General features: G+C 36.3%; 4 protein-coding genes across 4 annotated transcripts; all 4 read left to right on the forward strand.

Moving 5' to 3' along the window:
- The first annotated feature begins 809 nt into the window (after window positions 1-809).
- LOC100556030 (olfactory receptor 14C36-like) lies at window positions 810-5,384 on the forward strand. The gene has a single exon (XM_003230666.4). It carries the CDS (start codon window positions 3,882-3,884, stop codon window positions 4,803-4,805), a length of 924 nt encoding a protein of 307 aa, XP_003230714.1. The 5' UTR covers window positions 810-3,881; the 3' UTR covers window positions 4,806-5,384.
- Window positions 5,385-8,166: 2,782 nt separating this feature from the next.
- On the forward strand, window positions 8,167-9,666 carry LOC100556229 (olfactory receptor 14C36). Its single transcript, XM_008125428.3, has one exon. The coding sequence runs from the start codon at window positions 8,770-8,772 to the stop codon at window positions 9,664-9,666; it is 897 nt and encodes a 298-aa protein (XP_008123635.2). The 5' UTR covers window positions 8,167-8,769.
- Window positions 9,667-13,865: 4,199 nt separating this feature from the next.
- Window positions 13,866-18,645, forward strand: LOC100566074 (olfactory receptor 14C36-like). Its single transcript, XM_062957485.1, has 3 exons — window positions 13,866-14,540; window positions 15,202-15,315; window positions 17,648-18,645. Exon 3 carries the CDS (start codon window positions 17,673-17,675, stop codon window positions 18,618-18,620), a length of 948 nt encoding a protein of 315 aa, XP_062813555.1. The 5' UTR covers window positions 13,866-14,540; window positions 15,202-15,315; window positions 17,648-17,672; the 3' UTR covers window positions 18,621-18,645.
- A 5,445-nt stretch (window positions 18,646-24,090) lies between these two features.
- Window positions 24,091-25,618, forward strand: LOC107983916 (olfactory receptor 14A16). The gene has a single exon (XM_016999376.2). The coding sequence runs from the start codon at window positions 24,388-24,390 to the stop codon at window positions 25,336-25,338; it is 951 nt and encodes a 316-aa protein (XP_016854865.2). The 5' UTR covers window positions 24,091-24,387; the 3' UTR covers window positions 25,339-25,618.
- Window positions 25,619-26,981: the final 1,363 nt, after the last annotated feature.

Here is a 26,981-nt window from a genome sequence, read left to right on the forward strand (position 1 = left end):
ATTTTGTCAAGGAACTTTCCATGCAGTGTTTTGTTGTGCCAGCTGTCAGCTCTAGTTTGTAGTGCGGTTTTCTTGTACTGGTTTTTTGTCTGCTGTGCTTTGAGGAGTTTCTGATTTTTGACTTCAATCAAAGCAGGTTCTTCACTTTGTTTTACATATTCTGCCAGGGCATGTTCTTCTTCTTTGACTGCTTGTTTTACTTGCAAGAGTCCTCTGCCCCCTGATCTTCTAGGCAGATACAGCCGGTCAACATCACTGCGAGGGTGCAGTGAATGATGAATGGTCATGAGTTTTCTTGTTTTTCTGTCCAAATTGTCCAGTTCCGCCTGTGTCCAATTTATAATGCCAGCAGTATATCTTATGACAGGTATGGCCCAGGTGTTTATGGCCTTGATGGTGTTGCCTCCATTGAGCTTGCTTTTGAGAATTTTTCTGACCCTTTGTGTGTATTCTTTACTGACCACAGTCTTCACATGTTCATGCTTGATGTTGTCCAGCTGTAATATGCCCAGATATTTATAGGCCTCTGGCTTATTATTATTATTATTATTATTATTATTATTATTATTATTATTATTGAGGCTGGGTGGCCATCTGTCAGGGATGCTTTGTTTGTGCTTTTGGTGCACAAAGGCAGAAGGAGTTGGACTCAATGGCCCAAGGGGTCTCTTCCAACCCTCTTTATTATTATTATTATTATTATTATTATTATTATTATTATTATTATTATTATTAAAATTGAGGCTGGGTGGCCATCTGTCAGGGGTGTTTTGCTTGTGCTTTTGGTGCACAAAGGCAGAAGGGGGTTGGATTCAATGGCCCAAAGGGTCTCTTCCAACCCTCTTTATTATTATTATTATTATTATTATTATTATTATTATTATTATTATTATTATTAACATTGAGGCTGGGAGGCCATCTGTCAGGGTTGCTTTGCTTGTGCTTTGGGTGCACAAAGGCAGAAGGGGGCTGGACTTAGTGGCCCAAGGGTTCTCTTCCAACCCTCTTTGTTGTTGTTGTTGTTGTTGTTGTTGTTGTCGTCATCATCATCATCATCATCAAGGCTGTATTTGTTCCTGTTTTGTTTGTTTTTTTACTTGAAAATGAGGCATATGCAGAGTGCTTAGGAATTTGTTCATAGATTTTTTTTAACTCTAGTGTGGCCCTCCAACGGTCTGAGGGACCGTGGACTGGCCCCCTGTTTAAAAAGTTTGGGGACCCCTGCCTTTAATGATATGGTTTAGCACTCTGGGTAGTTCCTGAAACCCAGGCTGGATTCAGTCTTCCATTAATGCTGGAGCCAACAATCATACTGGACTCCCATGCCACTGAAAACATTTTACCATTCCACAAAAGTTAAATCTCTTGAATAAACTACTCCCCATCTCTTCAAGCTGTGTTTTATGCCATTCTACAATGTTTGTTCAGTTGCCTAGCCTCCAAGGCCAGATTTGTTAATTGCTATTTTTGATCCCTGCTGAAATATATATGAAATATCATTTTTTTCACAGTTCCTTGATTAATATTTTCTTGGAACTACAGAAGTTTCTCGTCACTGTTCCTGTATGAATCTAAATGAGGGAGACTGTATGCAACAGATTGGTTGATAGAAAGTGTTACTCTAGCTCTACACAATTTCTGGGTATCCAGGAGAAATTGATCTGCCTATGCATCTAAACAAAATTTCAACCTCACACAGAGAACTTCTATTAGGTTTATACTTCACTGGCTTTACAGTCTCAGCTTGAAGGCACTAGAATGCACATCCCACAACTAATAAGTCATCATGGGTTAACAGGGATAGGAAGTTCCATGTGTCACCCCGTCTGTGCACTTCCTTTGTCATCCTTGACTTCATGTAACTCGTTTATGAAAGTTCTGAACACTTCATTCCGTAAAAATTGCAAAATAATATATGATAGCACAAATGGAATTTATGCTGCATATGATCAACAAAGGTCCAGTTGCTATTCTGGAAAACATTAATTTTGTGTAGTCTTTTAAAAGGTTGTTAGTGGGGAAAAAATGGAACTGATATGGTAAAGGCAAGGGCCAAGATCCTACAACTTGATTGCATAGCATAATCTATAGAATTAGGTGGAGGTTGCACCATGTCACAATTAGGCTCCTGTCGAATGGAAGTTGTAATTTCATTCATTCTTGTAGATGACTGCATATATTTCATTTGTGAACTGAAAAATGCTCTGTGATGATCATTATTTATTATGGCTTTTGTCTCATTGGAACCCCATGTTGAAATTGCTTGTTTAGTTAATTGTTCTTTTTATTGTTTTATTGATTCTGAATGCTTTGTTATAATAAAGGATACATTTTCAATGATATGCTTTTCTAGTATTATTGTTTTAATCAGAAATATTTAACATGCTTATTCATGGTTCAATTTTGTTCTAAACGTAGAAGGAAACACCTTAGATGGGAGGGGGAATGGAAGCAATGACTTGTGATCAGTTGAGTTGGACTCCTGGGAGTAAAATCCCAGGAAGCCAAATCAGCCTTAAATGATGCTCTTTCTTGGCACCTTGCAAAGCAAGCAAAGCAAAGCAGAGATTCTTCGCATTTCATGTGGCTCAAAATGTTTCAAGGAAAAGATGAATGACCTCACCTACCAATGTGTCCGGGTAAGTTTGATTTTGATGTATTCTTTGCTACTTTCTATTTGTCTGCCTGATAGTTTTCCATCCACCCATCCACCCACCCATCATATCTATTATAAGGAAATAATAGATTGCTTTTCTGATTCCCTCCTGCAGTGGCACAAATAGAATAATACTAGGATTTTGTTTTTCTGTTTGTTAAAATATTTTCATATGCACTCTTATATGCTGAAAACATTAAAATGAAGAGAGATATATCATCTTTTTGCTATGTGGTTTAAATATTCCGTGGCCCTTTTGTATTTTCTAAACCAAGATATAGATATCATTGTAATCAGTCAATTTTCACATAATGGACTGTCCATTTAGTGGGGAAATGTATATATTGTCTGATAATAGAAGAATGGGAATAAATCAGATTGCAACTCATCTCCCCTTACTTTTATGTATTGGCTAATTTTTCTTCATTATCAAAACAAAGCAGGAAATTTGGTCACATTCTTTTAGCAGCCTACTAAACAATGACCTAGAGCAGTGGTTCTCAACCTGTGGGTCCCCAGGTGTTTTGGCCTACAACGTGCAGAAATCCCAGCCAGTTTACCAGCTGTTAGGATTTCTGGGAGTTGTATGTCAAAACACCTGGCAACCGACAGGTTGAGAACCACTGACCTAGAAGGTTATCTATATCTAACAATGGCATTTGCTATTTGTTGAACTTCAAACAAAACAACTATACACTAGATTAGTATTCTTCATGCACTATTGAAGGTATGTTGATAGCATGAAATCATTCCAACACAAAGCACCAAAATACTTTCTGAGTTCCCACCTCTAATATTAAACGTATGTAATCCTATATTGTGACAGAAGTTATTGGCAAGCAACAGCTGCATCTTTTGTGCCCAAGAAAACCAGAGTATATTCACGAATCTAGAAGTGATTTTATGTCACATAGCCTTACAATCCAGGCTAGAGATTTCTTAGATGTAAACATTAGAAATATGTCTGTTCTGGTTGTGGCTGCAGTCTACCTGTAATCTTGGTTCATATTGTATGTGGTTGCTATAGGAATTACAACACAGGACTATGGTCATAACATTTGTTAGAAAATTAACATAAAAATCATTACCCAAATGAAGTAGCAAAAATATCACTCTCCAAGAAAAAAGAGTTTATTAAAATTGAAATGGCTAATATTCCAAAGTAGTAGTTTAACTATTTTTTTAATCCTCATCCTACAGGAAATATCAAGATACCGAAAACAGCATGAGTAACTTTACTTCCACATCCTCTTTTCTGTTGCTGGAATTCTCAGATATGAGAGAACTACAAATCTTATCCTTTTTTGTCTTCCTAGCATTCTACTTGACTGCATTAATAGGCAACTTTCTCATTATCACTGTAGTTGCAGTTGATTCCCACCTTCACATTCCCATGTACTACCTCCTATTTGATTTGGCCATGTTGGACATTGGATCAATTTCTGTCATGGTGCCCAAGGCTATGGCTATGTCTCTTAAGAATGATAGGTCAATTACTTATGCTGGCTGTGTTGCTCAGGTTTTCTTTTATATTTTCTTTGGAGCCTCAGGTTATAGTGTCCTAACTATTATGGCTCACGATCGCTATGTTGCAATCTGCCACCCTCTCCACTATGAGAGAATCATGCACAAAGGAGCCTGCCTACAGATGGTAGCCACTGGGCTGATTGCTAGTCTTATTTATGCCATATTACACACCTGTGGCACCTTTGCAAATCCTTTCTGTTCCAATATTGTCAATCAGTTCTTCTGTGAAATTCCACAATTAATAAAGTTGTCCTGCTCAGGCCTTTCTTTAATGGAAACTGGGGTTCTTATCCTGTCATTTAGTATAGCATTAGGGTGCCTTATCTTCATCATCAGATCATATGTACAGGTCTTTGTTGTTGTGCTTCGAATTCCTTCTTCACAAGGTCAGAAGAAAGCCCTCTCCACTTGTGTTCCCCACCTCACAGTTGTCACAATGTTGGTAGCCAGTGGGGTCCTCGCCTACGCAAGGTCTATTGCTGACTCTTCTAATTTGGATACAGTTTTGGCCATGATATATACCATAATTCCTCCTATGTCAAATCCATTCATCTATAGTGTTAGAAACAAAGAGGTCAAGACTGCTTTAAGAAATCTGTTACATGCTGCCTTTTCCTTTTAAAACATAGTTAAAGTTGTTACTTGAGAATTGAGTTGCATGATCTTTCAGATCTTAATATTTCCCTCTGAACCTTTAACCCTACACTTCTCATGTACTTTGTCCTCTCACACAGGTTGGGGTCTACTTTTTTCTTTTGTGTCATTTCTTTGAGCCTTATTTATCAGAAAGAATATAATTTGATAGAACGTTTTCACCCAGAGATAGTAAATACTGTTGGTTGCTTGTATATTCCCAGGTCTTCCTTGATTTTCTATAAACAGCCTGGGGTCAACAGGAGTGGCTACTCCTTGCGGTCCCAGCATATGGCTACTCAGTGCTTGTAGAAGTGTGCCCAGATCCATTTATTGCAACTTGAGGAAATCATTCAGTTTGAGGCTACTCTATCTTCCCAGTTTCATTGCTGGGATGAGGAATGTTACTTGAATAGATACCTCTTTCAGCAGTTTTCCTCAATGTACTTTGTATATATAAAGGATGTGGTAACTGGGAAGCACCCTATGAACTCTATACAAGAAACTTGAGATGCTTCTCAAAGTGTTCCAAAGATAATTATTTTACAGGTTAAAATTAAGAAAAACATTTTAGCAAAAAACCACCAAAGAGTTTTTAAGAATCTTCAGGCACTTTTTTTCCCATGTCAGGAGCGACTTGAGAAACTGCAAGTTGCTTCTGGTGTGAGATAATTGGCTATCTGCAAGGACATTACCCAGGGGATACCTGGATTTTTTAAAATGTTTTTGCCATCCTTGTGGGAGGCTTCTCTCATGTCCCTGCATGGAGCTGGAGCTGAGAGAAGGAGCTCATCTGCACTCTCCCCAGGTTGGATTCAAACCTGCAACCTTCAGGTCAGAAGTCTGCCGGCACAAGGGTTTAACACATTACGCCACCGGGAGCTTCTTCAGGCACATGATAAATTAGAAACTAATGGGAAAATTGTATGTATCCATTATTGGGGAAGTTGCACTAATAAATGCAAATGTTTTTCCAAGGGTCAGATCTCAATTGGTTTGTTTATTCACAACTTAAAAAGAGATTTCAACAGGATAAAAAGAACTCATGCAAAAGATGGAGAAAATTAGTTTTATTTGGAATTGTGTAAAGATGATGGTCATATAATTTTTTAAAATGTACAAATGCCTTTTGAAATTAGAGATAGAAGTTGAATCTGTAAAATGAGAAGGTGGGTCAAGAATTGTGGGCATAATGAGGAAATGAACATTTAAAACAATGGCATGACATAATTCTTCTAGTCTAGTAATTTTGTAAGAAAATATACATAAAATGATGTATAGATAGTACTTAAATCTAAGTAGGTTGTCAAAAATGTGCACAAATGCTTCAAATTTATGCTGTGCTTCTCAGGATAAGAAAGGATCTTTTTATGACATGTGGTGGACCTCCAACAAGGTGAAAGATCCATATCTTTAATGCAAATAAAGTAAAATAAAATTAAAGGTGGATTGTGGAATATAAACAGAAAAATATGTTTTTGCTGGACATTTTTGAGAAGAAATTGGATCACGACATTGACTATTCTTCACATATGTAATAACAACTGGAAGAATACTGTATGCTCAAACTTGGAAATGAATTGAAGCACCAATGAATGGAAGAATAGGCTGCTAAATTTACAGAATTTGCCCAAATTATCTAACTGATGTGGTTTCTGAAAGATAAATCAATTGTAATTTTTATGAAAGATATACATATACTGTATGTTATTTATCTATAGTCCTTCTTTTCTACTTCTTTTTCTTGAGTGCTGTTTATCTCAATGTGAATTAGTTTGTATTTGTTAAAACTAATAAATATCACTTTAAAAACCTAAATATTTTATATCTTTTGCCATAGAAAACATATCCAACATCTCTGTGTATAGTTTAAGATTATTTGATGATTTCAGCAAAAAGTAATTAAAAATTCCAGAAAGTGTATATAAGATTATCTATGTAGAACATTCCAAAATACCTCCAAATTAAAAAAAAAACTAACAAGAACAATTTCTAGAAAAGGGAAATTCCACAATTCACAATTGCCACTTTTTGGAGAAAAACTGCAGTAGACTAAAAAGAAAAGGGAAATGATAAAATCTATTTAGATATCGAGTGGCCTGTCACTCTCTCTTGAGGCAATGTGTCTCCAACTTGCATGAAATGCATGAAAAACTAAGGTACGAAGGTGACTATTACTAGCAGGCCCATACTTTGTAAAGCAGAGCTTTACTAGATAGTTTATTCATAGTAACAGTACAAAATGTTTGTTAATCCTCAGTATATCAATTAACAATTAAAACAACATTTTCCAAAACTCTATATGATTTTTTTGTTTCATTGTGAAATACTTCTATCTTTCAACATCAAAACCCAAAAGTTACAAACCACTGAGATGAAATATATCATTTTACTATACATACATCATTTTTATTAATTAAAGGGCCATACTTTCTTTACCTTTAAAAGCAGGGTGAGAACAGATGTATTTATTTACATATCAGAGACAACCATGATTAGTACTATCGACATGCATTTTCAAATAAGAAATATTTTGATACAAACATTTTCTGATAGAATTATATCATTGTTTTGCACACAAATAAAAATATCAATGACAAGATCTTGCATAAGGAGACATATATGTCTCATAGATAGCAACATCTCTGTATCTACTAAAGATACACCACTAAACCCATTGCAAACTGTATTACTCCCTTCTATTCTCTGGCTATAAAACAATAGTTTACAAGTTGCTGAAGTAGAAAAAGATGAGCGACAACCTATTCATACACTTTCTTTTGGTTAGATGCACTACATCAGGGATCAATAGGGACCACAGGAGGTCTCTGTAGATAAGTGTTTCCCAGTTCTATTCTAATAGTGTCAACCGGTTCTTCTGTGAAGTTCCACAATTATTAAGACTCTCAGAAATGGCAGAAATATTCAATGCCAGAAAACCGCACAATTATTATTATTATTATTATTATTATTATTATTATTATTATTATTACTATTATTATAAGACCTATTATACTCACTCAATTTTGGAAGGGGAAAAGGTACTAGAAATGTGAGAGACAGCATTGATTTCAAAATAAGGACAAGATGGAACAAAAACAAGCAACATTTGAGCAAATTCATTATTGAAAAATCATTAAAATTAGACATTAATACAGCTATATAGCATTTGAAATAACAAAATGGAAAGGGTTAATTTTTTTAGTGATTCTTTTATTTTTTCTAAAACCTAAACACTGTCGGTCTTCCCTGAATTTAACAAAGTTATCAGTTCAGAAACTTATTTTAATACACTTTGCTGAGTTAGGATTGCGGTTTTCTTGTATTGGTTTTTTGTGGGCTGTGCTTTGAGGAGTTTCTGATTTTTGACTACAATCAAAGCAGGTTCTTCACTTTGCTTTACATGTTCTTCTTCTTTGACTGCTTGTTTTACTTGTAAGAGTCCTCTGCCACCTGATTTTCTAGGCAGATATAGCCGGTCAACATCACTGTGAGGGTGCAGTGAATGATGAATGGTCATGAGTTTTCTTGTTTTTCTGTCCAAATTGTCCAGTTCTGCCTGTGTCTAGTTTATAATGCCAATATCTTTCATGTCACCAATATGTCAATGTCACTAATAAGCTACAGATTTAATAATGTAGCAAGAGATTTCTTAAGTGACATAGGAATTCGAGATATGTCTGTTCTGGTTGTAGCTGCAGTCCAACTGTAATCTTGGTTCATATTGTATATAGTTGATATACAAATTACTACACAGGACTATTGCCATAACATATCTCAGAAACCAAACATAATGTAGTAAAAGCTATCTTGAAGACTTCACTGCCCAAGAAAAGTGAATTTATTAAAATTAAATCTTGTATTCCTCATCCTACAGGAAATATCAAGATACCGAAAACAGCATGAGTAACTTTACTTCCACATCCTCCTTTCTGTTGCTGGAATTCTAAGATATGAGAGAACTACAAATCTTATCCTTTTTTGTCTTCCTATCATTCTACTTGACTGCATCAATAGGCCACCTTCTCATTATCACTGTAGTTGCAGTTGATTCCCATCTTCACACTCCCATGTACTATCTCCTATTTAATTTGGCCATGTCGGACATTGGATCAATTTCTGTCATGGTGCCCAAGGCCATGGCTATGTCTCTTAAGAATGATAGGTCAATTACTTATGCTGGCTGTGTTGCTCAAGTTTTCTTTTTTGTTTTCTTTTCAGCCTCAGGTTATAGTGTCCTAACTATTATGGCTCATGATCGCTATGTTGCAATCTGCCACCCTCTCCACTATGAGAGAATCATGCACAAAGGAGCCTGCCTACAGATGGTAGCCATTGGGCTGATTGCTAGTCTTATTTATGCCACATTACACACCTGTGGCACCTTTGGAAATACTTTCTGTTCCAATATTGTCAATCAATTCTTCTGTGAAATTCCACAATTAATAAAGCTGTCCTGCTCAGGTTTTTCCATAATGGAAACTGGGGTTCTTATCCTGTCATTTAGTATAGCATTAGGGTGCCTTATTTTCATCATCAGATCATATGTACAGATCTTTGTTGTTGTGCTTCGAATTCCTTCTTCACAAGGTCAGAAAAAAGCCCTCTCCACTTGTGTTCCCCACCTCACAGTTGTCATAATGTTGATAGCCAGTGGGGTCCTTGTCCATGCAAGGTTTACTGCTGACTCTTCTAATTTGGATATAGTTTTGTCCATGGTATATACCATAATTCCTCCAATGTCAAACCCATTCATATATAGTGTTAGAAACAAAGAGGTCAAGACTGCTTTACGAAATCTGTTGCATGTTGCAATTTCCTATAAAAACATACTTAAAGTTGTTCTGTGAGAACTGTGTTGTATGAACTTTCAAATGTTAATATTTCCCTCTGAATGTTTAACTCCACTCTTCTCATGCATCAGGTCCTCTCACACAGGTTGAGCTCTCCTTTTTTCTTCTGTGTAATTTCTTTGAGCTTCATTTATCAGATAGAACATAATTTGATAGTACATTTTCACCCAGAGATAATAAGTACTTTTGGCTGCTTGTATATTCCCAGGTCATCATTGATTTTCTATAAACAGCTTGGGGTCAACAGGAGTAGCTACTCCTTGCAGTCCCAGCATATGGCCTCTCAATGCTTGAAGAAGTGTGCCTAGGTCCATTCAGTTTGAAGCTACTCCATCTTCCCAGTTTGATTGCTGGGGCAATGAATTTTGCTTCAGCAGATTTCCTCAATATACAATGTAAATATATAGGACGTGGCAACTGGGAAGCACCCTATGTACTCTATACAAGAAACTTAAGATGCTTCACAAAGTGTTCAAAAGATAATTATTTTACAGGTCAAAAATGAAGAAAAACATTTTAGCCAGAAAAAAAAGATCACAACCCGATGAATTTTTAAGAATCTTCAGGCATATGAGAAATTAGAAACAAATGGGAAAAATTAATATATCAGTTATAGGGGAATTTGCACTAATAAAAGCAAATGTTTTGCCAAGAGTCAGATCCCAACTGGTTTGCTTATTTATAACTTAAAATGATATTTCCACAGGACAAAAAGAACTCATGCAAAAAGATGGAGAAAATCAGTTTTATTTGTAATGGTGTAAAGATGATGGTCATATACTTTCAAAAGTGAGACAATGTCCTTTGAAATTAGAGATAGAAGCTGAATCTGTAAAATGATAAGGTGGGTCAAGGGTTGCAGGCATAATGAACAAATGAACATTTAAAAAATGGCATGACATAAATTCTTCTAGTCTAGTAACTTTGTAAGAAAATATACATAAAATGATATATAGATAGCACTTAATTCGAAGTAGGTTGTCAAATGTATGTCGTGCTTGTCAGAATAAGGAAAGATCTTTTCCTGACAAGGACCTGCAACAAGGTGACAAGATCCATACCTTAATGAAAATAAAGTAAAATTAAATTAAATGTGGATTGTGGAATATAAACAGAAATGTTTTTGCTGGACATTTTTGAGAAGAAATTGGACTACGCCATGGACTATTCTTCACATATATAATAAGAGCTGGAAGAATACTGTATGCTCAAACTTGGAAATGAATTGAAGCACCGATGAATGGAAGAATGGGTTTCTGAATTTACAGAATTTGCCCAAATTGCCTGACTGATGTGGATTCTGAAAGATAAATAAATTGTAATTTTCATGAAAGATTGGAAATTGTTTATGGATTTCTGAGCAAAAAGATCTGGTAATGTTAGCAAGTGGAATTTAGTTAAACCCGTAATGATGGAATAACATATCTTTTGCTAGTTATTTTCCTCTCTTTATTAGAGTTCATTAGGGGGCAGAGTTCTTTTGTAGCTTTGTAATGTATTGTTTGTGTGGTTGTAGGTATTATAATACTGTAGATTAGTGACTTAGTAATGAACCATTATGTTAGTTTAGTGTTAGAATTAAGTGTAATGAACTTTAGTTTTAGATATACATACACTGTATGTTATTTATCTATAGTCCTTCTTTTTTACTTTTTTTTCTTGGGTGCTGTTTATCTCAATATGCATTAGTTTATATTTGTTAAAGCTAATAAATATCATCTTAAAAACTTAAATATTTTATATCTTTTACCATAAAAGAAAAGCATATCCAACATCTCTGAGTATAGCATAAGATTGTTTGATGATTTCAGCAAAAAGTAATTAAAAATTCCAGAAACTGTATATAAGATTATCCATGCAGAACATTCCAAAAATACCTCCAAATCCACAAAAACCAACAAGAACGATTTATAGAAAAGGAATTAACAACTCACTTTTCACTTTTTGGAGAAAAATTGCAGTAGACTAAAAAGAAAGGGGAATGATAAAATATATTTAGATATCAAGTGGCCTGTCACTCTTTCTTGAGGCACAGTGTCTCCAACTTGCATCAAATGCATGAAAAACTAAGGTACGAAAAATGCATGAAAAACTAAGGTGACTATTATCAGCAGGCCCATACTTTGTAAAATAGAACTATACTATATACTTTCTTCTCAGTAATGGTACAAAATGTTTTTACTTCCTCAGTATATCAATTAATAATTATACCAATTTTTTTTAAAAAAAATCTATGATTTTTTGGTTTCTGTGTGAAATACTTCCAACTTTCAACATCAAAATCCAAAAGTCACAAACCATTGGGATGAAATGGCTGTATTTTCTTTTTTCGTTAAAAGCAGGGTGAGAAAACAACGTATTTACTTATCAGCGACATACATTATTAGAACTATTGAAATGAATTTTCAAATAAGAAATATTTTAATATGAATATTTTCACTCTGATAGAATTATAACATGATTTTATACACAAATAAAAATATCAATGACAAGATCTTGTATAAGGAAACATATATGTCTCATACATAGCAACACCTCTGTATTTACTAATAATACACCACTAAACCCATTGCAAACTGTATAGCTCCCTACTACTCTCTGGTTACAAAATAGTAGTTTACAAGTTGCTGAAGTACAAAAAGATGAGTGACAACATATTCATACACTATCTTTTGGTTAGATGCACTACATAAGGAATCAATATGGACCATGACCTGCCTCTTCCAGGGCAATCTTCCAGCCTTGGCACTGTAGTGAAGTGGTCTGTGATCTTGTGGCACCGGTCAATCAGCTTAGTGATGTCCCAGATGCCCCTTGGGAGGGTCTCTGTAGAGGGCGTACTAACTAGCCCAAGCCCTTCATGGATGGTGAGGTGGAGAATGGCCCAGACCCCAGAAGCCAGCATTCCCCACTGCCTGCACTATATTTGCCCCATTATCAGTTGCCATAAAACCACAGGTGAGCTGCCGCCTCCCAGACAGCCATACCTCCAGCATGCGGTCTATGACCCGGTAGATCTTGGAAGAAGTATGAATCTTGTCAAGCACTTCTATGTGGAGCAGGCCCAGAGATGTCCTCTTTCCATGGTGTGCTCTCTCTCTCTCACCAATGCCCAGCGAGGGAGAGGTAGACCACGGGTGGACCTAATGTCTGTGATGAAGTGGATGGACGTCCAGCCAGTACCATCCATCAACTGTTCGACACATTCTCTGCACCCTGATACAGGGATGGTATCACCATCCTTGAGGAGGTCATACAGAAGGGGACCTTGTAGTTGGGAGCCACCAGTGTTTTGGAGAAAAATTGCGGTGGACTCCATCCGAAAGCCTCCTAAGATCCCTCTTCCAACTCTTGAGTAAACTTCTCAATAGTCACAAGGGACTATTTGCACCCCCCCCCCCCTCAGCCTCTAACTGTCCATGGGCACTAATGTACTCTAAAAAAGAAGAAAATGGGTTCCTTGGAACTACAAAGACAAGTATCCACTTATTATAATAATACAGAAATCATTAAACCTAAATTTAGTATCAATACATCAATATGAAAACAGATACAAAAGGAGTTGTTAAACAATCAAATAAAGAACTGTTACATTCACAGTAGAAACAATATTTTTCTCTTGTAGGATGAATTTACTCCTCTTCTCATAAACAATAAATACTCTTAAGTTCTTTGAGTGTTCCACATACTAATGTACTCTGCCAGTCCAGATTGAGAGGCTCCAGCTTGTGCCCTCGTCTCAACAGCAGCAGAAGGAGTAACAGAAGCAGCAGCAACACCAAGAGAGATGCACTTTATTTTTGTTGTGGTGGTAGGAGGAGAAGCAATATATATCTCCCTCTGAAAGCCTGGTGACCACTGGAGCCAGCACTACCCACCCCATGCCTCATTATGTATATAAAATATAAGTGTTGGTGTTAAATCACTTTATTAATGTGTATATGTACTTGTGTGCACTAGCCAGGTAAAGGTTTTCCCCTGACGTTAAGTCCAGTCGTGACCGACTCTGGGGGTTGGTGCTCATCTCCATTTCTAAGCCGAAGAACTGGCGTTGTCCGTAGACACCTCCAAGGTCATGTGGCTGGCATGACTGCATGGAGCGCTGTTTCCTTCCTACCGGAGCAGTACCTATTGATTTACTCACATTTGCATGTTTTTGAACTGCTAGGTTGGCATATTATTTTATTGTATGACACAGCAAACAAGATAGATATACTGGATTTCGTATCACAAAATCACAAGTCGAACACTTCCCAAGTGTTTAGGACTGTGTGATGTATTTTTGGATGATGTGCGCAGATCCCAGTAGGGTGGCCTTTTGCAGTTGGCAGATCGTAATTTTGTCAATGTCTATTGTTTCCAAATGCCGGCTGAGATCTTTTGGCATAGTACCCAGTGTGCCCATCACCACCGGGACCACCTGCACTGGTTTCTGCCAGAGTCTTTGAAGTTCAATCTTGAGGCCAGAATCCTAGACAAGTATTTACTTTGTAAATGAATTTTTTTTTTCCAAAAAATAAATAAATAGAAGATATAATTGAGATGTATACATTGTCTGATCTATCTCGTGGTAGAAGTGGATGAAACAACATTCTATGGGGAGTAGGGAAATTCTGATCAGCTGTGCTGTCCTGTTGGGATTAAAATCCCCAGTAAGAGAAACAACCTTTAAAGAGGCTTCCTGCCAGACATGTTGCAATGATATGCTGCAATGAATGCTTGCACCCACATTTTGTTCCTGCTATTTTTACAGATCTGATGTTTCTAATACATCTATAGCATTGGATAATATAATCAATAAAATGCCACAAATTTTGTACTAATCTTACAGAGCTTTGAAGGTGTGCAGTGAAGCTACTAAAGGTGTTTGTGTAAGTGTTATTGATACCAGTTTATTTACCATAGCTGTTTGCCAGTTTTCTTTCTTTCTTTCTTTCTTTCTTTCTTTCTTTCTTTCTTTCTTTCTTTCTTTCTTTCTTTCTTTCTTTCTTTCTTTCTTTCTTTCTTTCTTTCTTTCTTTCTTTCTTGCTTGCTTGCTTGCTTGCTTGCTTGCTTGCTTGCTTGCTTGCTTTCTCCCTCCCTCCCTCCCTCCTTCCTTCCTTCCTTCCTTCCTTCCTTTGTTATCTTCCTGTCTACCTATCTATCTACCAATCTGTCTTAACATCTTTTTGATGAGTAGTTTCTGAAGTAGGAAATTTAAAAGATGAGAAATTGTACAGTTTCAATTGTATAGAACCTGTAAAGTGTGCAGTAAAGCTATTAAAGGTGTTTGGATAAGTGTCACTGTTTGTTTACCAGAACTAATGTATCTATAGCATAAGATGTATACCCAAAAAAATGCTACAAATTTTGTACTAATTATTGAGTGATTGCAAATGCTGTGGGCAATGGACAGATGGACTCTCACACTTTACCACATCATATTGTTATGAAAGGTGACTGGAGCTGCATCTTACAGAGCCTTGAAGGTGTGAAGTGAAGCTACTAAAGGTCTTTGTATAAGTGTTATTGATACTTGTTTGCTTACCACAGCTGTTTGCCGGTTGTCTCTATCACCTATCTGTTTGTCTACCAACCAACCAACCTACCTACCATCTACCTACCTGTCTTTTTGATAACTAGTTTCTGAAGCGGGAAAATTAGAAGGTGAGAAATTGTACAGTTTCAATTGTATAGAGCTTGTAAAGTGTGCAGTAAAGTTATTAAAAGTGTTTGGATAAGTGTCACTGTTTGTATGCCCGAATCTTTGCCAACACTCCTGTCTGTCTGTCTGTCCCAAAATATGTTGTCTGTCTGACAACATATTTTTCAATGGTTTCTGAAATAGGAACATTTTTCACCTTCCATTGCTGACCTTCACAGTTTGAGGCATCATATTTTAGTACAGTCAGGGATAACATCACAATTTGGACTTAGTTCTTCTCTAAGCATTTTTTTTAGCATTTCCTGCACTTTTTATGTTTATTTAGTTTAACCTTTGGTTTTGGCTATTTATAAGTTATATTGAGTTTATTTTATTTCATGTTTTGCCTTGCCTTCACTGTTGTTTATTTGTTACCTGTTTTTGAGCATTTAATGTTTGCCTTTTTTGTTATGAGTCAGTGCTATCTTTATACATGATAGTAATGTAGACCAAAGCAATGAACAGATTGTTCACATGTTGTGTGGTTCAAAATGCTTCAAGGAGAAGATGAATAACCTCACCTACCAATGCCTCAATGGATGCTGGACGGGTGGCTGAATTTAACAATAACAATTACTTGCCTAAAATTGTTTAAATGTGTGTTGGGTAAGTTTTATTTTGTTGTATTCTAGAGTGTTATGCCCTTTGTTATCTTCTGTTTGTCTATCTGATGATTTTTCAGTCTATCCACCCCTCCTTATCTATTATAAGGAAAAGTAATTATTAAATCCCTCTTATAGTGGCACAAGTAGAATAAAACACTAGGATTTTGTTTTTCTGTTTGCTAAGGTACATGCACTTCATTTGGTATCTTCTAAACCAAACCATATAGGTATCATTGTAACCAGACAATTTCCAGATAAATAACTGTCCATTTAGTGGGGCAATGTATATATTGTCTGATAATGGAAGAATGAGAATAAATCAGATTGTGACTCATCTCTCCTTACTTTTGTGTAATGGTTAAGTACCTTTGGGCAAATTCTTCTAGCAGCCTACTGAACAATGAACTAGACATTTATCCAGTTCTAATATTGGCTCTATCTGTTGATCTACGAACAATATAAATACATATTAGATTAGTATCACTCATGCACTGTTGAAGGTAGGTTGGCAGCATGAAATTTGGCATGAAATTTGCCAACTCAAAGCACCAAAGTGCTTAGTGAGTTCCCTCTTCTAATATTAAACTTATGTAATCCTATATTGTGGCAGGAGCTACTGGAAAAAACCCCAGCTTTTGTGCCCAAGGAAACCAGATGATATCCTTAAATCTAGAGGTGATTTCAAGGCACGTAGACACACAATCCAGGATTGTCATCTTCAGGAACATTAGTTCTTTGTCATATGCATAAAGCCAAAAGAAACAGAAATATAAAATCAATCAGTATCACTTATGCAACTATTTAGAAAGACGGGAAGGAGTATATGAGTCTTGTGATTTTTTTTTAAATAGTCAGTTTATTTCAGACTATGTATGTGGTAATTAGTTACACAAAACCTCTTCAGATTTCATGGGTGACTGACTACAATTACTCATACAGTCTTTGTTTTGTGACTTATATTTTATCAAATCAATGTTAATCCATGAAAGCTGGATGTAAATACTTAGATAGCCCATACGAAAATCTAAATAATATTATAAAAATGGATTTAACTACTGAGAGTTTGTTTTTTGGAGAAAGGAAAATCTTTTTTAAAAAATAGACCAATTTTGCCTTCTCCCATTAATACCGAAGAGCAAAGCATAAGCAACCTATTATTGTATTTGAAATACAGACTTTGAGAACAGAGTTGATGTATTAACTCCACCCTATTCATTGCCTGTGTATATGTTAAGACATGTAACTGCGGCACATAAAACCATTATGAACTAACCTTCAGAAAATTTTGATATGTCATCAATATGCTGATATCGTAAGCCATTTCTCTTAATTTCTTCAGAAACACAAAAGGCTGGGAATTGATGGGCTAAATAAGATATAAATTAAACTGACATTAAAACTTATATATAATAATGTAGCTAGAGATTTCTTAGATGTAAATATGAGAGTGATGTCTGTTCACTTTATGGCTGCAGTCCATCTGTAATCTTTGTTCCTATTGGATGTGGTTGCTATGGGAATTATTCTACACAGGACTATTGCAATAACATTTCTCAGAAAAAAACACAAAAAATTATTTCCCAAATAATGTAGCAAAAACTTCACTATTGAAGAAAAAAGAGTTGATTAAAACTAAAATGGCCGATATTCCAAAGTGTAGTTTAATTATTTTTTAATTCTCATCTTACAGGAAATATGAAGATATCAAAAACAGCATGAATAACTTTACTTCTACATCCTCTTTTCTGTTGCTGGAATTCTCAGATATGAGAGAACTACAAATCTTATCCTTTTTTGTCTTCCTAGCACTCTACTTGACTGCATTAATAGGTAACCTTCTCATTGTCACTGTCGTTGCAGTTGATTCCCACCTTCACACTCCTATGTATTATTTCCTCTTTAATTTGGCCATGTCGGATATTGGATCAATTTCTGTTATGGTGCCCAAGGCTATGACAATGTCCCTTAAGAATGATAGGTCAATTACTTATGCCGGCTGTGTTGCTCAGGTTTTCTTTCATGTGTTCTTTGCGACCTCAGGTTTTAGTGTCCTAACTATTATGGCTCATGATCGCTATGTTGCAATCTGCCACCCTCTCCATTATGAGAGAATCATGCACAAAGGAGCCTGCCTACAGATGGTAGCCATTGGGCTGATTGGTAGTCTTATTTATACCATATTACACACCGGTGGCACCTTTGGAAATACTTTCTGTTCCAATATTGTCAATCAGTTCTTCTGTGAAATTCCACAATTAATAAAGTTGTCCTGCTCAGGTATTTCCATAATGGAAACTGGGTTTCTTATTCTGGCATTTAGTTTAGCATTAGGGTACCTTATTGTCATCATCAGATCATATGTACAGATCTTTGTTGTTGTGCTTAGAATTCCTTCTTCACAAGGTCAGAAAAAAGCCCTTTCCACTTGTGTTCCCCATCTCACCGTTGTCACAATGTTTGTAGCCAGTGGGGTCCTTGTCTATGCAAGGTCAACTGCCCAATCTTCTAATCTGGATTCCATTTTGTCCATGATATATACCATAATTCCTCCAACATCAAATCCATTTATCTATAGTGTTAGAAACAAAGAGGTCAAGACTGCTTTGCAAAATCTGTTACGTGTTGCGATTTCCTATAAAAATAAATTTAAAGTGGTTCTGTGAGAATTGAGTTATATGATCTTTCAAATGTTAATATTTCTCTCTGACAGTTTAAGTCTACACTTCTCATACATTGTTGAAGATTTTCATGGCTGCAATTATATGTATTTTCTGGAAATATATTTTAATATGTGTATTCTATGGAATGTTTTCAAATGATTCTGCATTTTGATTATGTGTCTTAGCAATGTTGCAACCTACCTTGAGTTGTGAGGAGAGGCGGGTATGAAATAAAATTATTATTATTGTTATTAATAATAATAATAATAATAATAATAATAATAATAATAATAATAATAATAATATATTTGTGCATCCTCAGTATATGGATTAATAATTATATTGAAATTGACAAAACCTCTATGATTTTTAAAATTGTTAAATGGTGTTTTAATTTCAACATCAAATGTTGCACCTTAGCACTGAGACATCCTTTCATCCAATGCAGTGATCCAGTAATAAAATGTTTATTGCAGCAAGTATATAAAAAGGGGAAAAAGGTCAAATCCAAAAGAGACATTCAGAATATGAAATGCAATACACAAAATAAGCCAGAATTCAGTAGCAGGAATCCAAAAATGCCATAGTAAGTTCCAAACTCCAGGAGTACAAGAATACAGAAGTAATCCATGGTATTCCCATGAACATGAACACAGGAACCTCTCTAAGGTAAATCCTCCAAAGGTACATAAGCGTAGACAGGAACATTAAACAAGAAATTTGTCAATACAAGAACCAGCATCTTGGTAACATGAACAACAGTCCAAGGCTGTTCCATCATCAATTATCTGTAATTCCAAGTCTATTATTGCACTGTACTAATCACCGAAAGCCTGATCCCAGAGCCAGGTTTTTACTTTTCTCCTGAAGGTTAGAAGGGAGGGGGCTGATCTAACATCACTGGGGAGGGAGGTCCACAGCCGAGGGGCCACCACTGAGTTGAAACTGCATTTGAACCCTGAGTAAGCTTTGGTTAATGTATGCTGTCATATGGAAATATTCATGAAAACGCAGCCTGAGAAATCTATATAGGTCCTGTAGATAGTGCCATGTTCACAACCTGTGTCTCTTCATACTGATACTCCATTGGTCCAATCCATGTGACAAGATCCAGAGTGGAAGGTGGTGGAGGGGGGCAGACAAAACTTACAAAGATTTTGCCTCTGCTTCTACACTTCTGTCTTATGGGATATGGGCTCCATGACATACTACCCTTCTGGCATCACTTTGTTTGGTGCTAGCAAATACATCTCCTCACTTCAGCTGCATCCATGTCATTAGGAAACACGGACAAATTCCGTGCAATACTCCTAGACCAACCAAATTTATTTCTCTCACACACACTGCCTTAGGAAGGAAAACTATACTTCTCTTACTTTAGCTCAGTGGTTCTCAACCTGGGGTCCCCAGATGTTTTTGGCCTTCAACTAGCAGCTGGTAAACTGGCTGGGATTTCTGGGAGTTGTAGGCCAAAAACATCTGGAGACTCATATAATACAATTCAAAGCAGATAATGTCATATCAGATCCTGGGATATAGGGCAGTGTAGAAGAGGCTTTAATATAATGCAAATAAAATGTCCTAACTCAGTCGCAACTGCTTATCTGGTTTCAAGCTCTTATATTCTTGGGGTGCTCAAGTGTGAGCTGCCCTTAAAATGGGAAAATATTTTTTCTAGAATAAAAAATGAAAAAGTTCAGACTTTGATGTTAATGTAGTTATGACATGAACAGCTTCCAGATTACATCATTTTTGATGCAAATATATGACAAGTCCTTGGCACATTATCAACTATCCGCCATTAAAGTGAATGCCAAAACCTAAAGGCCTTTGTCTGAATTAACTGCCATGACTCAATGTATGGAATCATGGACATTGTAATTTTGTTTCATGTTGTGGTGACTCCTAACCATAACATTATTTTCGTTGCTACTTCCATAACTGTAATTTTGCTACTGTTATGAATTGTAATGTAAATATCTAATATTCAGGATATATTTTTATTCATTAGACCAAATTTGAAGACTGGTGGGGTTGGGGGTGGGAATGATTTTGTCATTTGGGAGTTGTAGTTGCTAGGATTTATAGTTCACCTACAATCAGAGAGCATTCTGAACTCCACCAACATGGAACTGAACCAAACTTGGCACACAGAACTCCCATGACCAACAGAAAATATTGGAAGGGTTTAGTGGGCATTGACTTGAGTTTTGGAGTTGTAGTTCACCTACACCCAGAGAGCACTGTGGAAGTAAACAATGATGAATCTGGATCAAACTGGGCACAAATACTCAAAATGCCAAATGTGAACACTGTTAGAGTTTGTGGAAAATAGACCTTGACATTTGGGAGTTGTAGTTTATGGGGCTTATAGTTCACCTACAACCAAAGAGCCCCTTGAACCTCATCACCAATAGAATTGGGCCAAACTTCCCATGGAGAATCCCCATGACCAACAGAAAATACTGGTCTTTGGTGACCCATCTAACACCCCTTTTGTGACCTCCCCCATGGGTCCTGACCTCAGGTTGAGAAACATTGTCTTAGATCATAATCCCATTCTTCACCTTTCAAGTTAAAGACTGTGTTCTACATTTGGAATTTTCTTTCAAGAATATATCACAGCTAAACATGTGCAAATTAGAAGATTAGAATATGTCTCACAAAAAAGTTACAAATATGATCCTTTATCATGTTATCAGAAATAATTGGGCAGGTGTTCTTTTGTACTTTAATTTTGTTGTAAGAGTGGGGAAAAGAACACCCAGGAGAGGAGGAATTCAATAGTTGTTACTTCTGATCAGACCTGCTGGATTCTTGGGAATAAAATCCCAAGAAACCTAAACAGATTTAAATAATGCTCCTTCTATGATATGCTGTAATTATTTGTTGCTGTGAGGATAAACCCCAATTGTGTATAGATAGTGTGTTTGTAGTATAGACCAAAAGGTGATCAGTCACATTTATGGCAATAGTCACTGCATGACTGAATTCTCTGGAAAGACTGAATTCTCTTGTCTGTCATGCTGTAATGAAAAGTGGAGGAGAAGTTGAATCTTAAGGCTGAGTGTCTACCTGAAGCACATTAAAGGTATTTGGTACATGGTGTGTTCCAAAGTTGTCATTTCCTCCTTTATGATTCTGTCTTTCTTTATCTTTCTTCTTATATATCTAATTTGTCTCTATGTATCATGTCTCTATCCACCTATCCTACCATTATTTTTATAATTCTTTTTGGAAATGCTTTTGTTGTCATAATTCTTTCCTATAATTGAACAAGCAAAACAGAACAACCTTTTCATTTTCGGTTGGCGGTGCATTTGCTAAAATGTTTTTGTGCCATTCCATAAAGTTGAAACATGACAATGGTGAGAGAGACCCACATTGTACTGTTCAATTTATACATTGAATGACCATCATTTTGCAAGGCAATCATATGTATGTTGTCGAAGGCTTTCATCGCCGGGATCACAGGGTTGTTGTATGTCTTTCGGGCTGTGTGGCCATGTTCCAGAAGTATTCTCTCCTGACGTTTTGCCCACATCTATGGCAGGCATCCTCAGAGGCATGGATAAACTAAGTAAGGAAAGGAAAGAATATATATCTGTGTAAAGTCCAAGGTGTGGCAAGAGTCCTTTGTCACTGGGAGCCAGCATTAATGTTTCAGTTAATCACCCTAATTAGCATTGGAGATGTTTTGTCCCTTGCCTGGGGGCATCCTTTGTTCAGTCAAGCCTTCATTGTGTTGGTTCCCATCTACTGTTTTGATTTTGGAGTTTTGTAATACTGGTAGCCAGATTTTGTTCATTTTCATGGTTTCTTCCTTTCTGTTAATGTTGTCCACATGCTTGTGGATTTCAATGGCTTCTCTGTGTAGTCTGACATGATCGTTGTTGGAATGGTCCAGCATTTTTGTGTTCTCAAATAGTATCCTGTGTCCAGGCTGGTTCATCAAATGCTCTGCTATGGCTGATTTCTCTGGTTGAATTAGTCTGCAGTGCCTTTCATGTTCTTTGACTCTTGTTTGGGCGCTGCGTTTGGTGGTCCCTATGTAGACTTGTCCAACCTTCTTCCAGTATGGAAGAAAGGTAACCTATGACAAATGTTATACAAGTGTAGCTAAACACAATGAAATAAGCAATTCTATTGAAAAACTAATTTCAACACATTTAATGTGTTACGACGATAAAAAAATACAGAAAATAGCTGAAGAGTTTTCAAAAAGAAAAGGTCATCACCTGCTAGTGAAAGGAGACTATAGAACGATCTAGCCTAGCCATCTGTGTAGGGAAATTCCCATTCTGTAGGGAGGCATTGAGAAAACGCATGCCCATGCCAGATGTGGCTGCAACATTGAGGGGACCAAGATCCCTTCTACATTACCATATAATTCAGATTATCAAATTTGATTATCCACATTATCTGCTTTGAACTGATTTATATGAGTCTACACTGCCAGATAATCCAGTTCAAAGATGATAATCTGGATTTTATATAGAAGCGTAGAAGGGGCCTAAGGCCCCTTCCACACAGCTATATAAAATCCATAGTGAACTGTGGCAGTGTTGACTCAGATAATTCAATTCGAAGCAAATATTGTGGATTATCTGCCTTGATATTCTGAGTTATATGGCTGTGTGGAAGGACCCTGCTAAGAGAAAGCTCTTACCTGAGAATCTTAGAACTCAAATGGGCTCATAAAAAGAGATACAGTCTCTCAGACAGGCTTTATGGATGAAAATTAAAATGCTGACACACAGAGAGTCACTTGATGTTAATTTATCAGGGGGTTAGCTATTGAATCAAGATAAGAATGCAAGGTCCTTCCATTTGAATATTTTGTAAGCCAAACATTTGATATGTCAAGACTACTAGTATTCCAGCTTAAATATGGAAAGATTTTTAAAAATAGGATCTCAGATATATGACATTTTGAAAAATGAATATTCAAGTTCGTTCATTGTCAAGGGAGGAAAGAAAAAATACATTAGACCATGCTGGAAAACTGATGATGCCTTTGTTTTTTCCTGGAATATAATAATTCTCTATGGTGATACATTTATGTTTACTACTGTCTCTGAAATAGGAAAGGTAGAATGAACCACATTGTTCACCTTCAATTGTTAACCTTCACAGTCTTTATGCATCATATTTTAGTACATCCCAGGATAACAGCATAATTTGGACAGAGTTCTTCTCTAAGCATTTTTTTCAGTATAAACAATAAGAAATTTTAACAATTTTCTCCCCACTTCAAGAAAATCTTGACAGCTAGAGGCACAGAGACAGACACAAATTAATTTATATTTTAAATTAACTTTTTTGGATATCTTTTCCTTTCTTCAGATTTACTAATGAATGTATAAATATTGGGAGAAGGGCTGAGGGATAGTGTCCTTGGCTGATTTTTTCCCATATCTTCTGAAGCACAAAAGATTGTACAAAGGACAAGATCTAGGTAGGCTGTGTAATGGCTAAAGGGTTTCTTTTTTGATCCAGAAATTGAGGAGATGTTCTATTCAGGCTGTGATTTCCGTTGCTTAGAGAGTATTCTTATTGCTAAGGCCAATGTAGAAGGCATATTACAGTGTAACTCTCTTAGCATCTCTGGGGCAACATAAAGCACAATTGTTTCACTATTGGTGTAGGAAAATAAATCTTGTATATTTTCCTGTTTTATTAGACAGGCTTGCTTAAACTTAAACTATACCAATAGCTTCATAACTCATGTCTTTTCCTATCTAGGTGTTATATATGAACTGAAGGCAACATGTACAATCACACTTCTACATCCAGTTTTCTCCTGCTGGAATTCTCAACTACCAGAGGACTGCAGATCTTACACTTCTTTGTGTTCCTAGCAATGTACGTCGTTGCACTGACAGGGAATCTTTTCATCATCATTGCAATTCTGGCAGATTACCAGCTACACTCCCCCATGTACTTTTTTCTCTTGTGTTTGGCTGTGGTGGACCTTGGTTCAGTTTCTGTCACAATACCCAAATCTATGGCTATGTCCCTCATGAACGACAGGTCAATATCTTTTCCTGGATGTAAAGCTCAAGTTTTCTTTTACTTCTTCTTTTTAACGTCAGATTTTGTTCTCCTCAGTATAATGGCACGTGATCGCCATGTTGCAATCTGCAACCCACTTCATTATGAGAGAATCATGAATAAGGCAGCCTATGTTAAGATGTTAGTGATTGGGTTGATTATAAGTCTGGTTTATTCTACATTGCACACCAGTGGCACCTTTATGAATACTTTCTGTTCTAATAATGTCAACCAGTTCTTCTGTGAAGTTCCACAATTATTAAAACTTTCCTGTTCTGACCTATATCTAGTTGAAGTTGGGCTCCTTGTACTAAGCAGCATTGTCGCATTAGGATGTTTTATCTTTATCATCATCACGTATGTTCAGATCATTGCTGTGGTGCTCAGAATCTCCTCTGTACGTGGTCAGAAAAAAGCCCTCTCCACTTGTGTTCCCCACCTCACTGTTTTCTCTTTACTATTCATCACTGGAGTGCTTGCTCACGCACGGCGTCCTGGTGATATATCTTCGAGTCTGGATTTGGGTTTTGCTGTGATGTATTCCATAATTCCTCCAATGTCCAATCCATTCATTTATAGTATAAGAAACAAAGAGATCAAGAATGCTTTGAAGAAAGTGTTATATGCAGTTAATTCCCACAAAACCATCTTTAAGGCCATTCTGTGACTATCGCCTTGTATGATCTTTTACATATTATTTTCTTTCTCTTAATGAGTAACTCTATGATAAAAAAATTGCATTTAAACAAAAAAATTCATTTTGCCTTAGGGTTTTCTCTTCGTTCCTTCTACTTTTTCAGTCTTTTACTTATTTTCATTCTTTGACTTACTATATAGAGCGTAATCAAGTCTTGTCAATTATTGTTGTTTGGTTTGGTATTGTGATATGACCTAAGGGTTAATCCATAAAAGTATTATTATTGTTATTATTGTTGTTGTTGTTATTATTATTATTATTATTATTATTATTATTATTATTATTATTATTTATTCTTATTGATATTTCCCCACATTACCTAGTAGAGACCATAAAGCCTTCAAGACCATCTACATCAGCTGATAGAAGAAAATGTTGGAATTTCACACAACCACAAAGAAATCTATCTTTTATCTATTTAAATAGTTATGTTCTAGGCTTGAGCGATCCATGAAAAAAATGTTTCTAAACTCGCTTCAAAAGTAGGGGGCGCTGACGCTTCGTTTCTGAAACTACTTCCAAAATTTGGCACAAAAAAGTTTCAAAACTTAAGAATATTCGGAATATTCAAAATTAATTCGTTAATGGCGGACACGCATGCACAGTGGCCAAAAACAGCAGGGGGGGACTTTACAGGACTCTCCCGCCCTCATTTTTGAGCTATCCTCTTCAAATTTGGTACAGCGGTAGAACACAGTTAACACTGCTAGCTCACAAAAATTCAGAATGTTTCCTTTATCCTCTGATTTTTAGCAAATTTTCATATCTTTTATAATAAAACCATTTTTAATAATTGCAGAAATCTGTTCCTGGTTTGAAAGTCTTATTTCCAGTTTCATTGGGTTGTCTTTACTTTGAAAGTCATTGTTCTACTACAGAAACTTTGTTTTTGTGGCTGAAACTTTGTTAAATTGGTGGACAGTGTCCCAGGAAACCATATGTGCTATAGCACCATGTCCCTTGTGCAAAGACAAAGTTCAGATTATATGCAGTGGGGATATATATTATCCTCCTTATCCTTCCCCTCCTCCTCTTCTTCCTCCTCCTCCTTCTTTTGGAGGAGGTTTGCAAAGCTTTGGAGAACTTTTGTGCAAAAGAGGGAGAGAGAAAGGGAAGCCAAGGGAAACTTCTTCTCCTTTTCCCCCTCCTCCTCCTTCCTTCCTCCTTTATCCCAGATTATATGCAGTGGGTGCTCATATAATCCAGTTTAAATCAGATAATCTGGAATCAGATCCTGGGATATAAGGCAGTGCAGATCTTCAGCGCTTTATACCAAGATCTGATCCCAGATTATCTGCTTTGAACTGGATTATATGTCCACACTGCCAGATAATCTGGTATAAAATAATCTAGGAGTAGATTTCTTCTGATGGGGCTTAGTCTGCTTCTAACCAGGAGAGGAGGGAACTCTCTCAGGACAGGGGCTTATGTCACATACACACAAATATAGAGCAAAATTTAAAAGGAAAAAAACATAGATTTAAAATGCAACCTTTTCTCTTCCCAGAATGAGACTATTAATATTATATATATACGAGGGTTATCCAGAAAGTTCATTACATTTTGGAATTAAAAATAAACAAAGTACAGTAGAGTCTCACTTATCCAACACT

The sequence above is a fragment of the Anolis carolinensis genome, chromosome 6 (genome assembly GCF_035594765.1).
Source record: "Anolis carolinensis isolate JA03-04 chromosome 6, rAnoCar3.1.pri, whole genome shotgun sequence".
Lineage (NCBI taxonomy): Eukaryota > Metazoa > Chordata > Lepidosauria > Squamata > Dactyloidae > Anolis > Anolis carolinensis.

What these genes read in the sequence shown, in the direction of transcription:
- LOC100566074 (XM_062957485.1), top strand. Translation starts at nt 17,673, where the DNA reads ATGAATAACTTTACTTCTACATCCTCTTTTCTGTTGCTGGAATTCTCA.
- LOC107983916 (XM_016999376.2), top strand. Translation starts at nt 24,388, where the DNA reads ATGTACAATCACACTTCTACATCCAGTTTTCTCCTGCTGGAATTCTCA.
- LOC100556229 (XM_008125428.3), top strand. Translation starts at nt 8,770, where the DNA reads ATGAGAGAACTACAAATCTTATCCTTTTTTGTCTTCCTATCATTCTAC.
- LOC100556030 (XM_003230666.4), top strand. Translation starts at nt 3,882, where the DNA reads ATGAGTAACTTTACTTCCACATCCTCTTTTCTGTTGCTGGAATTCTCA.